Source organism: Canis lupus, chromosome 33 (genome assembly GCF_003254725.2).
Source record: "Canis lupus dingo isolate Sandy chromosome 33, ASM325472v2, whole genome shotgun sequence".
Taxonomy (NCBI): Eukaryota; Metazoa; Chordata; class Mammalia; order Carnivora; family Canidae; genus Canis; species Canis lupus.
In genome coordinates, this window is record NC_064275.1 from 29,563,508 (window position 1) to 29,578,591 (window position 15,084).

Consider the following 15,084-nt stretch of genomic DNA (forward strand, 5'->3'; position numbering starts at 1 on the left):
TACTCCAGAAACTAATGTGACAGTTTGTCAACTAAAAAAATCCAAAAAAACAACAAAAAGCCAACTTAACCAGGTAAAAGTAGTACAAACCTAAAGTCTCAAAAGAAAGCAGACTTTTGAAGAACAGATGGAAGGTATTCTTTCCCTTACAGATGTGTCATTAGGGCACTGATGACATTACACCTCATAGATCTGGATCAGCTTCCCTTTGAGGGATGATGGCTTTTTGAGCCTTCTGTGCAAAGCTGCAAAAAGATTTCCCTGATAGGGCAGCCCCAGCGGCGCAGCGGTTTAGCGCTGCCTGCAGCCCAGGGCGTGATCCTAGAGACCCTGGATTGAGTTCCACGTCAGGCTCCCTGCATGGAGCCTGCTTCTCCCTCTGCCTGTGTCTCTGCCTCTCATTCTCTCTCTGTGTCTCTATGAATAAATAAAATCACTAAAAAAAAAAAAAAAAAAAAAAAAGGATTTCCCTGATAATATGGTCATGGAATAGTTTTGAGGAAGATAAATTAGGATGCAAAAGCAAAGGAACTGAGAGTATAGGTAAAGGCCCCAAATACATAAAACATATACACATGTATACCAGGTCAGAAACACAGGAAATGGAACATTAGGTAAAACCACTTTGCCTTTATTTGGCTAAATGACAAAGGCCAAAATAACTGAACCAATTAATAACATTCACATGGAAAACAATATACTGAACACCGATTGAGGAAAACGCCCTGTGGATGCTGGCACTGGGGGTGGGGCTAACATTCACACCAAGGCCAGCGTTTCTTCCCAACAGCTTTTTTTTTCAGGATAATCAATACAAAACCACCCAACCAATCAAGTCTCTGTGTTTAAAACAGTCAGTGCCCCCCTAAGAAGGGTGGGAAAACCCTTTTTAAACCTAGAGGAACACAACCTGAGTCATCCTAGTGTTAAACCTAGCACTTTTTTGTTTTCTACCCCAATCTGAGTATTAACGTAAAACTTTGGCAGACAGAAATCTTTCTTCTTTCTTTTAAAGAAAATTAACATTTAATAGTATAATCCCAAGAACATGTTCTACTTAATTGGAAAAATAGAAGCTAGGGACCACTCTTTATCCCACAACAATCTATTCTATGAGCGAAAACAAGAACAATCATCGTATGACTTTGAAAAATACAACCTTTAAAAATACTTATATTGGTAAGCTTAAAAAAAATTACCATTAGTTAAAAACATTGTTAAGGGAGCTTTTTTTTCCTACCTGTATTAGTTCCACTTCTGGTGAAAGTGTGAGCTGACAGAAAATGTAGACACTATGTATGGCTTTTAGGGAATTAAAGAAAAGCAGCAAAATAGAATTGATTTGGAAGGATTTTAGACAGGAGATCTGAAACGGTAAAAAAGGCAATGAGCTCAGAATAACAAAAGCTACCCACAAATCAAGATAACCCAGAGACACAAAAACACTGTGAAGAACCATCGCAGAGGGAACATCCCGAGGCCGCCTGACCAGTTGTGTGATCCCAAGTAAAATAAGAAAAATCTAAACAGGTGCTGGGTTATCAGCAATCAGAAAATGTCAATAAGTTCTCTTGACCTCCTTCATATTTTTTCTTATTTAGGATCTTCAGCCTCCTCATATCCCCAACCTTCTTCCTCAAGCCTCAGCGAAATAACAGTCTTTGGCTCTGGCTACCAGAGACAGCTGCAGCAGACAATCTGTTTCTACTCCTCTAAAGTTTCAATCTCTATTCATTAGTGTTACTAGTTAGTATAAGAGAAGAGCAAACTTTCTGCCCAGCCATCTCAAGGTAACTGAAGTGGCACTTCTTCAGTGCCAGCTGCAGCGTCTGTCTCCATTCTTCTGTCTTGCAAACTGAGCTCTGAAGCCAACCAGTGTTTAAGGCTCCCCCATCTCTGCTACATTTGGCCTATTGCTTTGTGTGGGGGATTCAGGGAAATAGCTAATTAATAGTAATATTAGAAATCAGTATTAACAGTTAATATTAAAATTAATATTAGAAGATTTACAGATCACAGGCATGGTCATGGTAGGCAAACCACTAACTTCATTTAATTAGGCACAAATGATCAAATAATACATCATCCCAACAGCTTCCTCCCTCCACCTATCCTTGGCTGGCACCTAAGATCACATTTATCCCAAAGTAGCTCATGTGCCACACCATTAAAGTTTGACAGCTTGAAGTCAAAATTATTTGAAGATGCACTAGTGTTAGAGGAGCGTGAGGCCAGAGAGGTTCACCACAAGGGGTGAGAGGGCTTTCCAAGAACATGTGCACATGCGGGCCGGGCAGTCTCACAGAGCTGATCAACACAGCAGTTATACTCCAAGGGCAGCGAATGCCAAAAGTAGCCCACGGACAGAGCGGAGGCAGCAGTCCCAGACAGTAGACTTGAGAGGAGTGATGTGCAGGGAGGAAAACCACATTCTGAGCATCTCCCCTGCCAAATACACTTGGCTAATATGTTCTTTGAGGGAACAGGTAGGTGAGCTTCAGTGATGACTTCCTCACCTTTCTGTACGAGGGAGAATAAAGCAGAAATACGCAGAATTCCCAAAGAGGGAAGACTGAAGCAGAGAAGTTAAAGTATGTGATCCTATGAAACTGGTTAAAGTAGGAAAACAGGGCAGCCCCGGTGGCGCAGCGGTTTAGCGCCGCCTGCAGCCCAGGGCATGATCCTGGAGACCCAGGATCGAGTCCCACGTCAGGCTCTCTGTGTGGTGCCTGCTTCTCCCTCTGCCTGTGTCTCTGCCTCTCTCTCTCTCTCTCTCTCTGTCTCTATGAATAAATAAAATAAAATCTTAAAAAAAAAATGTAGGAAAACAGTGATTTGAACTGTTCCCAAAAAAGGATTCCAAGCCAAAGCTCGTGTAAACTGAATCAGATTTGATAGCAAAGATAGCACTTCATACGAAGAATCAGAAATGTAGTTTTCCTAAGCCACCATGACAACTAGAGATTTCCCTCTCCTATGTCTCTACTCTCTGGGTGATCAGAGTTTCAGGAAAGTAGGTAGTCCTGCTGTGCAGGCAGGCAGTGATTCTAGCCTCTGATCCTCAGGCAGAAGAGCAGGTTTTACCAGAGTATTTAGGGAGGAGGCTATGAGATGCTCACAGCTCTAGCAGAGGGGCAAAAAAAGATAAAATGTGGTTTTCTTAGCTGAAAACACCAAAACTCCACCCCCACAAGGGGTATTTATGAGTGACAGGGTGGGGCCTGGACATAAGCAATTTTCCCCTAAACGTAGCTACAGGATTATTATTATTATTTTTTTTTAGCTACAGGATTATTGAAGATAGTCTGCTCGGTCACGTAGCTGCAGGATGCCAGAGGCTTAAAATGAGCTCACAATCAACTGCCATGTGAGCAGCTTAGTATTTCTGATGTGAAGAATCCCCCTGGGCAACCTAACAGGGGAAGTGGGACCATAACCACTAGGCACAAGCGGGAAAGCAAGAGAACCTGCCGTACTCTTGTATGTGAACCCATGCTTTGTGGCCTGCTTAGCGGCAGCAGAGGGAGGTCCCTGCCAGCTGCAACTCTCAGAGGAAAAGAAACGTGACCTGGAGCACTAGTTCTAGTCAAAAACATTCTTGAGAGGGACAGAGTTCAAGATAAGGCTTTAGAAAGGGGGGTGTTTCCTTATACTTTTGTGTTTAAATTTTGTGCAAATCTAAATATTCAACATGGCTTTGAGCAACATGGATTAACAGATCATATCCAAACTGCAGACATTTACAAAGCATACTCTGTAGAAAGCTAGGTAATAAGCATTGAAATTGCAGGGCCAGGGACTTACTCCCAAATGGGAAAATTAACCTAACCTGACCCTGTATAGGATTGAGTATCGTCCCACTCTCCTCCCCAATCACAATAAACCTGAAAGTGTTCCTTCCTTCAAAGGTAGACTATAGGAAAGAGATTGACAAGAGCTCCCAAATAACTGGGCAACAGAGTTTTCTGAGAAGATGAACACAGCAGAAAACCGCAGCTGATGCCATGTGGTCTGGTTCCATCCCCATCAGTGTCTTCCATGGACCCCATTGGGTCCAACAAGAAACTCCTCAGGGAGTAAGAAAAGTTAGGCTCAGATCTCCTTCTCATAGCCACATTGACACATGGACTAGCAGTACATCTAGGGGATTCGTGACTGAGTTTACTCAGCTTTTCGTTTTTTTTTTAAGGACACCAAAATTATGCTATTTCCCTTCCCCCTGAAATCACTCATCAGCATGGCTCATTGCTTGAAGGGCTTGGCAAGCCACTTTGCCTCAGAACAGAAGGCAAACACTATAGTATATCAGGAAGAAAAGGCCTCTGGGTAATACACCACGTCCTTCTGCCCACTCCTCAGGGGCAAAAAATTAGTTCTACTTACAACATTTGAAAGATTAATTTTTAAAAAATTAATAAAATGACAATTTCCCTGTCAAGATCACATGAACATAAACAGTAAAGCAAAGTCTGTAGGGAGGGCATATGGATGCAAAACAGGTTTCTGAGGTGTAGTCAGCTTCCTTCTTGGTGTGGATGGGTGATGGCTCTTGGAGGATGGGTTGTCTGAGCCCATCCTAGGTCCTCTTGCCCCAACTTTCTTTCCTTTGTAGCTGTCCTTAGGTTTAGTGTTGGGATCACAATTTGAAATTCAACAGAGATCTTCCGAAGGTGATGGGACAGAGGGAGGGGAGGGGAAAAGAGGGATGAAAACTTAGTCTTCTTCATCCTCACTGATATCATAGGCTGCAGCCTTGTGCCTGGAGAGGTTTGCTGGGGAGGAAGGTGGGGAAGTCTTGCCAGAGAAGGGCCATCGGAAAGATGGGGAGGGGGAGCGTTCCCGCGTGGGGCTGCTGCTGGGACTCTGCTTTGGACTGATGGCCTGCAGCATCCGGCCTTTCCCCTCTTTCAGCATATGTTTCTGGGGAAACCAAAAAGAAGAATTAGAAGAAACCTATGGATCTTACTAAATCATCACTGGAGGTCTGATACTTCAAATTTTCACAAGTGCCCTGTGCAATGTCAAAAGTGATCAAATAGATACGGGAGGGACATATCTATAATTTTAAGCAATTTCATCCCTAAAGCAGCACTATACTACTTATCTAAGGGTTCCCACATACTATCCACGGTCACCCAATTCTCAACTTCTATGTCAAAGGAATTCTTAAATGGCTACTTGGTCTGCAGCCCAGGCTCCAGGCAAAAATAAAAAAACTAACTCAGACAAAAGGGTACCTATCCTAGTTCTAGAGCTTTCTGAAAAGGAAATTCAATATTCTCCCTGAATAATCTATTCTGGTATCAGACTCTTTCACAGTTAGATTCTCCCTGATATCTTAGGACTAACTTGCTAACTACACTTCACCTTCTATTTGGTTTGAAAAGACCTTGTCACTTCTCAAGGACAGAACTCTCACCTTACCCAGCAGCTCTGCAGCAGCTGTTTGTAGTGGAAGCAGCTTTCTCTTTACTGTTCTTTGTTCTTTCTTTTCCTTTAATTAGAGCTATAATATAGAAGCAAGCTGGGCAAGGTTACTTGCTTACCACCAGATTTGGAAGTTGACAAAAGCTGGCAAAATTATTTAGGAGAATGTGTAACCTCTTTCTGTAAAGACTTCAAACAACTTTTTGGGGGTAGTTGAAATATAGTTCTGCCCAGTATAAGGAACAGATTAGGTAACTTCTTAGTGTTGATGTCCTTTTCTACAATGCTATAATTCTTCCCACAGCATGAGAATTTCCCTAAATTCTCCTGAAATTCCTTCCCAAAATTGTCCAATAGGAAAGAACATACCAGTGCTCCTTCTGGACCAAACATTTCCAGGAAACTTCCAATGAATTCTCGGGATTTCTCCTCCCATTTCTGAATGAGATCAATGCTTTTTTCCTCGACCTTCTGAACAAATTCTTTTGACTTTTCCTCCACGTCTTTCACTTTCTTCTTTACTTTGTCAACCCGCTCCTGCAGGTGATATTTCTTCTCCTAAGTAAAGAATTAATTGTTTTGAGAAATAATACTCTGACCTCCATTCCAAAGAGAGGAGAAAAAAAAAAGTTTTGGCACTCTATTGACACTAGACTTCCTATCATTAGACTTTCACTTCACCCTAATCTATCCCTTGTTTCTCTAGCATAATAACAGATTAAATATACTGGATGGTCATCTTACACAAAAGTGTGATAATTTGAACATTCTGGAAGCCCAAACTGAACTAAATACATAAAGCAGGCTCAGTAACCGATGGGCATATAGCCAAATGAAGTCAGATTTTTTAAAGACAAAACATACACTTGAAACATAAACATGCCCAAAATAACCCAAACCCCATTCTAGATGAAGATATATAAAGAGCCACAGGATTATTGCACAGTATTTGCCAAGAATAAGAGAGCTATAATAGGTTGAAGTAGCAGATCTTTTACTTAATTTGTCTATTGTACTGGATTGTTTTCCCTCTATCATTGGCTTACTCTATGACTTTAGAAGAGCTGTTTGTTTTATTTTTTAATATTTGGAGGTCTGTTTGCTCATTTGCAAAATGAGGATGATGCTTTTTGGTCTTACAAACTTTTCTAAACAGAAGAGAAAACGGTATGAACCCTCTGGGGATGGGGAAGATGTTTAGCCAAAGGAAAAGTCTTTTCATACACAATTTCCAGATCATAAAGGGGGAAGTAAATAGGTTTGGTATTTCTAAACACCTGAAAAAGATTTCGTAGTAGGTCGTTAACAAGAGCTAGGGTTTATCTACAAAGATAAATCATATTTAGATGAAATCACTTCACCTATTCATAATTCACAGAAATGGCAGCAGGTAAGGGAATATGGTAAACCACTTATGTAGGAGATATAATGAACAGCTTTCTTCTTTTAAAATCAACTTTATTAAGATACAATTTATATACAAAATGTATAGCAGTTTGTTTCTAAAATGCAATCTTGGGATCCCTGGGTGGTGCAGCGGTTTAGCGCCTGCCTTTGGCCCAGGGCGCAATCCTGGAGACCCGGGATCGAATCCCACGTCGGGCCCCAGTGCATGGAGCCTGCTTCTCCCTCTGCCTATGTCTCTGCCTCTCTCTCTCTGTGTGTGACTATCATAAATAAATAAAAATTAAAAAATTAAAAAAAATTAATTAAAAAAAATAAAATGCAATCTTAAGCTAAGATAGACTTTGCTTTTATAAATCAAATTTTAGGGGATCCCTGGGTGTCGCAGCGGTTTAGCACCTGCCTTTGGCCCAGGGAGCGTTCCTGGAGACCAGGGATCGAATCCCACATCGGGCTCCCGGTGCATGGAGCCTGCTTCTCCCTCTGCCTGTGTCTCTGCCTCTCTCTCTCTCTCTCTCTCTCTGTGACTATCATAAATTAATTAATTAATTAAAAATTTAAAAATAAATAAATAAATAAATAAATAAAATTTTAAAACGTAGGTCCACATGCCATGAGAAATTGCATGTAAAATGTGTCACTATCTACCCAGGGGCAGGATCTATAGCTTTCATTAGATTTTCCAAAGACCATCCAATTAAAAAAAAAACAAAAAACAAAATGGTCAAGAACTGCTGTTTTAAATATATTTGACATAAACACTGTACTATGTAACTTACATATTTTTTTTTTTACATAACTTACATATTCTTACATAATTGGGTGTGTGTCTTTATATCAATGTGTTGATACTAGACCATAAAGGCAGAGAATGCATGCCTCTGTTTTATTCTTTGTAAAGAGCTTAGCACAGTGTAATCAGCAAAGAGGCATTCACTGAATTTTGGAAGTGATAATTACAGCAGACTGAAAAGCAACTTTAGCTCGGATGAATTGGGAAGCAAACATGTGTCCTATAGGACCAGGGAAGTCTGGGATGAAGTTGGAACTCACATTTATAAAGCTGACATTGAGCTCCTTTGCCGTGTAGCCCCTCTGTAGGTTCCGTCTGGCATACACATCATAGTCCCGGACGATTCGGGTGATAATGTCTGATGTAGAGATACCTTCTGTCCTCTGTGTTGGAGCAAACATGCCTAATCCAAGAACATATACAAACACTGTGACATTCTGGTTAACTCAGGCAGTAGGACTAGATGGAAACTGGGAGCAACATTCTTTTCCTCAAAAAATAATCTTCTATTACTAAGTGAAGTTTGGAGATACTGACATACAGGAGGAGGACTGAATCTAACACTAGGAGTAAGGAAGGGAGGAGCTATATGGCCCCATTATTAAGAAAAATACGGGCCTAGGGAGAGTTTCCTAAAATTAAGAGATAGGGCGGCCCTGGTGGCACAGCAGTTTAGTGCTGCCTGCAGCTCAGGGTGTGATCCTGGAGACCCAGCATCGAGTCCCACATCCATCCTTGCATGGAGCCTGCTTCTCCCTCTGCCTGTGTCTCTGCCTCTGTGTGTATGTATGTGTGCCTCTCATGAATAAATAAATAAAATATTTTTAAAAAATTTAAAAGAGATATCAAAATTAGGTGTTTAGACTGAGAATTGATGGATGTCAGTACTATGCTCACCTAAACCTCTTATCTGATATGCAACTGAAAGTAGATGTTGAATTTCTAAGGTATACATTTTCTTTTTTTTTTTTTTTTTTTTTTTTTTTTTTAGGTATACATTTTCCTCTATAACATAGCGATGTTGAATCTCTGTCGCTGCCCCTGAGACTCCGTAAAGTGAGGATGTACATCAGCTTACTCACCTGCTTCCTTGATATGCTTATAAACATCATCACTCCCAGCAGAAGAATAAGGGATGTCATCATGGGCTACAAAATCAATCTGAAATAAGGAAACATCATTTAAAACCCAAGATCACTGCCATCAGAAAGAATAAGTAAATATTCCCCCCAGAAAAAACTCTCCCAGACCCAGACAAAGGACAAGGAGATGCCAGGCCTCAAATGGACCTTTTTTTTTTTTTAAAAAAATCTCTCTTTGCTTTGCTTCATAAATTCTGTGATTCATTCACAAGCCACCTAATCTAATTATTTATCACTCATAAATATGAAGTTGACTAGTTTCTTTTTTTAGCTAATTTTCCTGGTCTACTAGACGTGCTACCCTCACACTGCACACCAGTCACCATGCCGTAGTAAATGACTGAAAGATTTGCTGGTGTGTTAGTTAGTTAGTTAGTTCCTGAGCCAGAGCTGAGGAAAGAAGAAAGGAAATCACCCCATCCTCCTGGGTCTATAAGGATTGGTCAAATAAGGGTTTCTAAAAATAGGCAAAAGAGGTGGTCACTTCTTCCTTAGCTGGTTTCTCTCTCAGTCCATGAGATGAGTGGAAATATAAAAATAGCAACCAGGAGCCCTTTAAATAGAATAGAAACATCTATACTCCTGACGAATGTAAAACTCCAAGCCATAAAAGACCTTCAGATCTTGGGCTCTATCATTTGACTACTGTCAATACCTTTTGCAACAGTAAGAAGAGATCAATAGCACTGGGATCAAGAATCTTTCAGAGAGATATGCTAACCTTACTTAGTCATTCCTGAGTAGGCTATATTCCTTTCATTAATGTAATTGCTAACACGACTATATCCAATTCCCAGAAGCCACTGTACTCTGAAGGATGCCAATCAGGACTGTGTCAGAGACTCTTGGCTAATATCCTGATTACCTATGAACAATCTGTCAGGGATTGATAGGCAACAAAGTGAAAATAACAATGGTGGGCAAATAAGAATACTGGTTGAGGATACACTGCTAACAAGGAGAAAAGGGAAGTTAAAACTTCCTTTAACCTCTTGTGCCTGGGCCGGCCTGGCTGCGTTGCTGAGAATAATCTTATTCATCACTTTTGGTACCACTGGCTGCCAAGTATTGATATGGTCTTAACAAATATCCTCTAGCTTCAGGTCTACCCCCAAATATTGCTTTTGAAGCACTTTGACTACTTTTGTTCTTTCTGCCTCATTGAACAACTCACCTTTAACATTCCACACACTCCTCCTGAGAACTGACAATATGCTTGCTTGCTGGTTCTTCAACCTTAGGAGCGGGGCCTTGGACCTGACCTAATAAATCCTCACCTTTTATACCTGCCTTTTATAGGAAACCTGTTTCTTTAACACATGAAAATTAAAAGGAGGTGAGGGGTTTTATTTTACAATTGTAGCTCAGTGAGTAAAAATGAGAAACCTCCCAGTTTCTTTTTCTTTTCTTTTTTTAAAGATTTATTTATTTATTTATTTATTCCTGAGAGACAGAGAGAGAGGGAGAGAGGCAGAGACACAAGCAGAGGGAGACGCAGGCTCCATGCAAGGAGCCCGATGTGGGACTCGATCCCTGGCCTCCAGGATCACGCCCTGGGCTGAAGGTGGAGCTAAACCGCTGAGTCACCCAGGCTGCCCGAAACCTCTTGGTTTCTGATCCCACACAGCTTCTAGCCCAAAATCAAAGCCCTAAAACTAGATTTCAGTCAATACAAGAAAAGTCTGTGTTTATGTCTTATTTCCTTGGGAGCATAACTGAGGCTCTGCATATCCTAAAGGACTGGTATGTTAGGAGGATGGACACATCCACAGTGTGGGGGTATAAAAATCACTTACCTGAAGAGTTCAATTTCTAGCCTTGCTAGAATGTATCCTGGATCAGGTTATTTGGTTTCTCTGGCTCTGTTCTCATATGTAAAGTAGAAATAATAGCTACCCAATAAGACTGTTTTGGGGAGCAAATGAAATATAGTGTATGGAAATGTGCTTATAAACCACCAAATCCCATATAAATGTTAGGGATATAAATGTCATTAGTAGTATGAATATCAGTAGTCGTCATATCACTGTCATCTCTTCTATATGAAAAGTACATAGAAGGCAGAAATAAAATAAGGGTAGCAGAAAAGTACTCCAAGTCCCAGAAGTCATGAGAGCTGGGGGGTTCCAGAACAGGGATGGGAACGCATGCTCAGCATCTTACCCGGTGTTCAGCCAGGAACTCCGGCGTCAGGGTCCAGGGGGCGTTCCTCACCACCTCATCCACGTAGCGGCAGTGCTGCACTGCATCATAGCGCTCATTTTCATTCATCACCGTGAAGCCTTTGAAGTTGTGTGTAAGCTCATCACTGCAAACTGAGTTCACCACATCATAAAGTTGTAAGTCCAAGTCCCCTTTGCTTAACCATTCCTTAGTCACCAATCTCTCCCATTTCCTAGAACTGTAACCAATCGCCCCACCTAGAGAAGGATTTTCTGGATATAGCTCAGTCTGGGGTAACAATGCTTTTCCTAATCCAAGATACACTTTCAGGAACAATACTCACTAAATAGTATGTTCACACTTTGGAGAGGAGAGGATACAACAAGGGACTAAGGTCCCTTTGAAATTAACCTGTTGTGAATTTCTGCATCACTTAAGTTTTTAAAAATGTTTTATTATATTTTCCTAAGACTGTACTGGACCACATCACATTTGCTTAACAGACTTCTGTACTTCAGCTAATTCAAAATGATAAACTGAAGGATGCCTAAGTGGCTCAGTCAGTTGAGCATCTAACTCTTGGTTTCAGCTTGGGTCATGATCTCAGGGTCCTGGAATTGAGCCCCGAGTCAGACTCCAGGCTCAGCACAGAGTCTGCTTGTCCCTCTCTCTCCCTTTCTGCTTCTTTCACCCCTACCCCCCTCTCTTTCAGATAAATAAATAAAATCTTAAAAAAAAAAAAAAAAAAAGATAGGGGCGCCTGGGTGGCTCAGTGGTTGAGTATCTGCCTTTTGCTCAGGTCATAATCCCAGGGTCCTGGGATTGAGTCCCACATCAGGCTCCCAATAGGGAGCCTGCTTCTCCCTCTGCCTATGTCTCTGCCTCTCTCTCTCAGGAATAAATAAACAAAAATTTTTAAAAAAGAAAAAAAATGATAAACTGAAATCTAGAATAAATGCTGTTCTTAAGTAGGCAATAGAAACAGCTAAAAACACAGATAAAAACTGGACATCTCATGTCAAAGAGCTTGGAGCTTCATATACTTCATGTTTTAGAGAGGCTATTCTATATCTCTTATTTAAAAACCAAAATAAGGGGACGCTTGGGTGACTCAGCGGTTGAGCATCTGCTTTTGACTCAGGGTGTGATCCCGGGATTCCGCGATCGAGTCCCACATTGGGCTTCCTGCATGGAGCCTGCTTCTCTCTCTGCCTATGTCTCTGCCTCTCTCTATGTGTCTCTCATGAATAAATAAATAAAATATTAAAAACAAAACTAAACAAAAACAACCAAAATAAAAACCAGTATTTATGTTACAATAGGAGAAAAATGCTACTATAATTTTTTTTCTGGAAAGCACCTAAAGTCATAAGATGTTTTCTTACCTCCTACAATGAGGTATGTATTAGGGAAAAGGTTCTTGGCTTGCATTAGAGCCCGGGCATGACCACAGTGAAATAAGTCAAATATTCCATCGGCATAAACTCTCACAGGCCGATCACCTAAATCCAAAGGAAAGAATGTATCACAAAACCACACTGAGATTCAAAACCTCTTATTTGACAAATGGAAATGGCACTGTGTTCCATCCTTGCATACCCCTCTCTCAAGGTGTTCTCTAGATATTCACCCTAATGGAAGGATTGGTTGGAGTTGTGAGGAGTAACATCACAGATTTTTTTGGCTACAAAGACCTTTTGACATCACATCCATTGACTCTGTTAGCCTGATTTCACCAAACTGCTCTGTAACTGGATTTCACGATTGCTTTTTCTTGAAGTTAGAAGTCAGTGAATGGGAACAGTTACATATGTGTCCTAAACTTCAAAATCCTCACCTTCAGCTTATTTTTAAATTTCAGTCATGTTTGAAAAGAGTATAGTTAAGCTATTCTCTGGCTGCTTGCTCTCTCATTTTCAGGCTACCTTAATTACTAATAACTAAACTTTGCTTTGAAAATAAACCTCCCCTCAATTGCCCAGTGAGTAAGAAGTGATCCAGAGCGGTGAGATAGAGAAAAAGGGTAGGTTACCAATTTACTGCTTCTCAGTCCCAGATTCACCCTCAATACCTGTGGTTACAGATGGGATTCCTTCAAGTATTTCTCCTGGACAGCGAGCATGATGTTATACTTTCTCAGTAGAGGGTGATATACTAAGTATTTGAAAGTCAAATATAAATATTATAGGACTTTATATTAGAGTTTTTCCTCTTCTCCTCTCCCTTAGTAGGAATAATAGAAAACAGATGGCCAATTTATTTTTAGTAGTAGTGGACTATGAAAGAAAGACCAGGAAATGATCTCTAGGGGTACAAGACTAATACCAAACCCAAACAAATACGTTGAGAATGGAATTGACATAATGGTTCATCGTGTTTCAAATAATAAATCTAACAAGTCCTAGTAACATATTTCCGTATGTGAATAAGAGTATTCCACTATAGCAGCAGAAAATAACAGAGCAGCTACATCATTCTGGGAAAGAAGGGGAGCCTCATCAAATATACCATACTGAAGGTAGGGATAAGATACATCTTCTCCCTCCTATCTTGAAGACAATGAATCAAGGGGGAGAAAACTGGTTCTCAGAAGGTATGTGGACTTCTCTTTCCAGATATCTTTAAACTGTAGCTTTTAAACTGAGGAATCATACACTGGTGATAGAAATAAAATTAGTACAATTTTTAAGAAGGGCAATTAGAGAGGTACATGGGTGGCTCATTGGTTAAGACTCTGCCTTTGGCTCAGGTCATGATCCTGAGGTCCTGGGATCAAGCCCCTCCTTGGGCTCCCTGCTCAGTGAGGAATCTGCTTCTCCCTCTCCCTCTGCCCCTCCCCCTCTAGCTCTCTCTCAATCTTAAAAAAAAAAAAAAAAAAAAGGTGCAATTAGACAATATCTCAAAAGACAAATAAATGCTTTTACCCTTTTTTTTCTGCAAAGTACCTAAAGTCATCAGATCTTTTCTTATCTTCTACAATGGTCCAACTATTCCAGTTCTAGGAATTTAACTCACAGATGTATTTGTAAATATGTATGTTATTCATTGCAACACAGTTTATAATAATAAAATTTGGAAACAACCTAAATATCATTGGAAGGACTGAATGTACCATGATACACCTACTATAAGGGTGGGAGGGAGGGATACTGGGTGGCTGTGAGATAGTGATAATTTCACTCTGTACTCTGTTTGTACTTTATGAATGTTAGGCCATGGGAATGTGTTGGTTTTATAATACAGGAAATAAAATTTTTAAATAAAACAGATCTGCCAATATAATGAAAAACAAATAATATAAAATATTTAAGAGTCAGAAAGGTTACAGTTCCAACTTAATAACCAGCCTCCTTCCTCTGTAATCTTAACCACTGTAAGACTCAGTTTCCTTATTTATAAAACAAAACAAAATCTGAGGAAAATAATCTGTCTTGTACATCCTAGAAATCATGACCACAAAGTAACTAACATACTTCTATCTTTCTGAAACAAATCAGCATGACTATGATCGTACTTTTTTTTATCCTAAAAGATAAAGCATAGAATACAAAAATTAAGAATATTTTGTTATTGTTTCTTTGACAATAGTGTCAAAGGGGCAGAGCAAGATGGGGAGGTGGGTTTAGCTCCATAAACACATTTACAGGATGGCGGAAATAGTACAGAATGCTGTTGATCAACTGGCTGTTTGCCAGCGTGAATTCTCCGTATCAGGCCAAGTCACCACCAAACCCTTTATCAGACCATCTCCAGACATACTTCTTGCCTTCTTCAGTGTTTCCCCAGCCACCCAAATTCTCAATTCCCCATGACTTGCCTCCCGCCAAGTCTTTAGCAAATCCAGGCTAATATAGTAAACAAATGGCCAGGAGGGGCCACTGTTAAATGAGAAAATGTAGGGACAAAGCACAAGTTATCTATTCTCTTACCAAGTGGCTAACTGGCCAGGATGGCCACCCAAACCCTGATTTATATGTTGTTTCACATAGTGTTAAGTGCAACCCTCTTTCATTTTCAAAATGGTCCTGATTTGTATAAATTATGGGCCTTGCACTACTGCTGGCTAAATAAATATATGCTCTTTTTTAGGCAGAACAGACCTGTGTTTCAGTTTACTGTATCTTTTGATATATTCTCTCAAATATCTATCACCAA

At 40.3% G+C, this 15,084-nt stretch overlaps 1 protein-coding gene across 1 annotated transcript in view; it reads right to left on the reverse strand.

Annotated features, from left to right (window-relative positions):
- Nucleotides 1–610: 610 nt before the first annotated feature.
- PCYT1A (phosphate cytidylyltransferase 1A, choline) overlaps nucleotides 611–15,084 on the reverse strand; it is a 29,828-nt gene continuing 15,354 nt past the window's right edge. The window contains exons 3-8 of the mRNA XM_025474155.3: nucleotides 12,315–12,431; nucleotides 10,930–11,081; nucleotides 8,707–8,785; nucleotides 7,885–8,027; nucleotides 5,797–5,985; nucleotides 611–4,920 (exon numbers count right to left, since the gene is read on the reverse strand). Of these exons, the coding sequence (XP_025329940.1) occupies nucleotides 4,714–4,920; nucleotides 5,797–5,985; nucleotides 7,885–8,027; nucleotides 8,707–8,785; nucleotides 10,930–11,081; nucleotides 12,315–12,431 (887 nt within the window). The 3' untranslated portion in view covers nucleotides 611–4,713. The remainder of the gene's footprint in view (nucleotides 4,921–5,796; nucleotides 5,986–7,884; nucleotides 8,028–8,706; nucleotides 8,786–10,929; nucleotides 11,082–12,314; nucleotides 12,432–15,084) is intronic.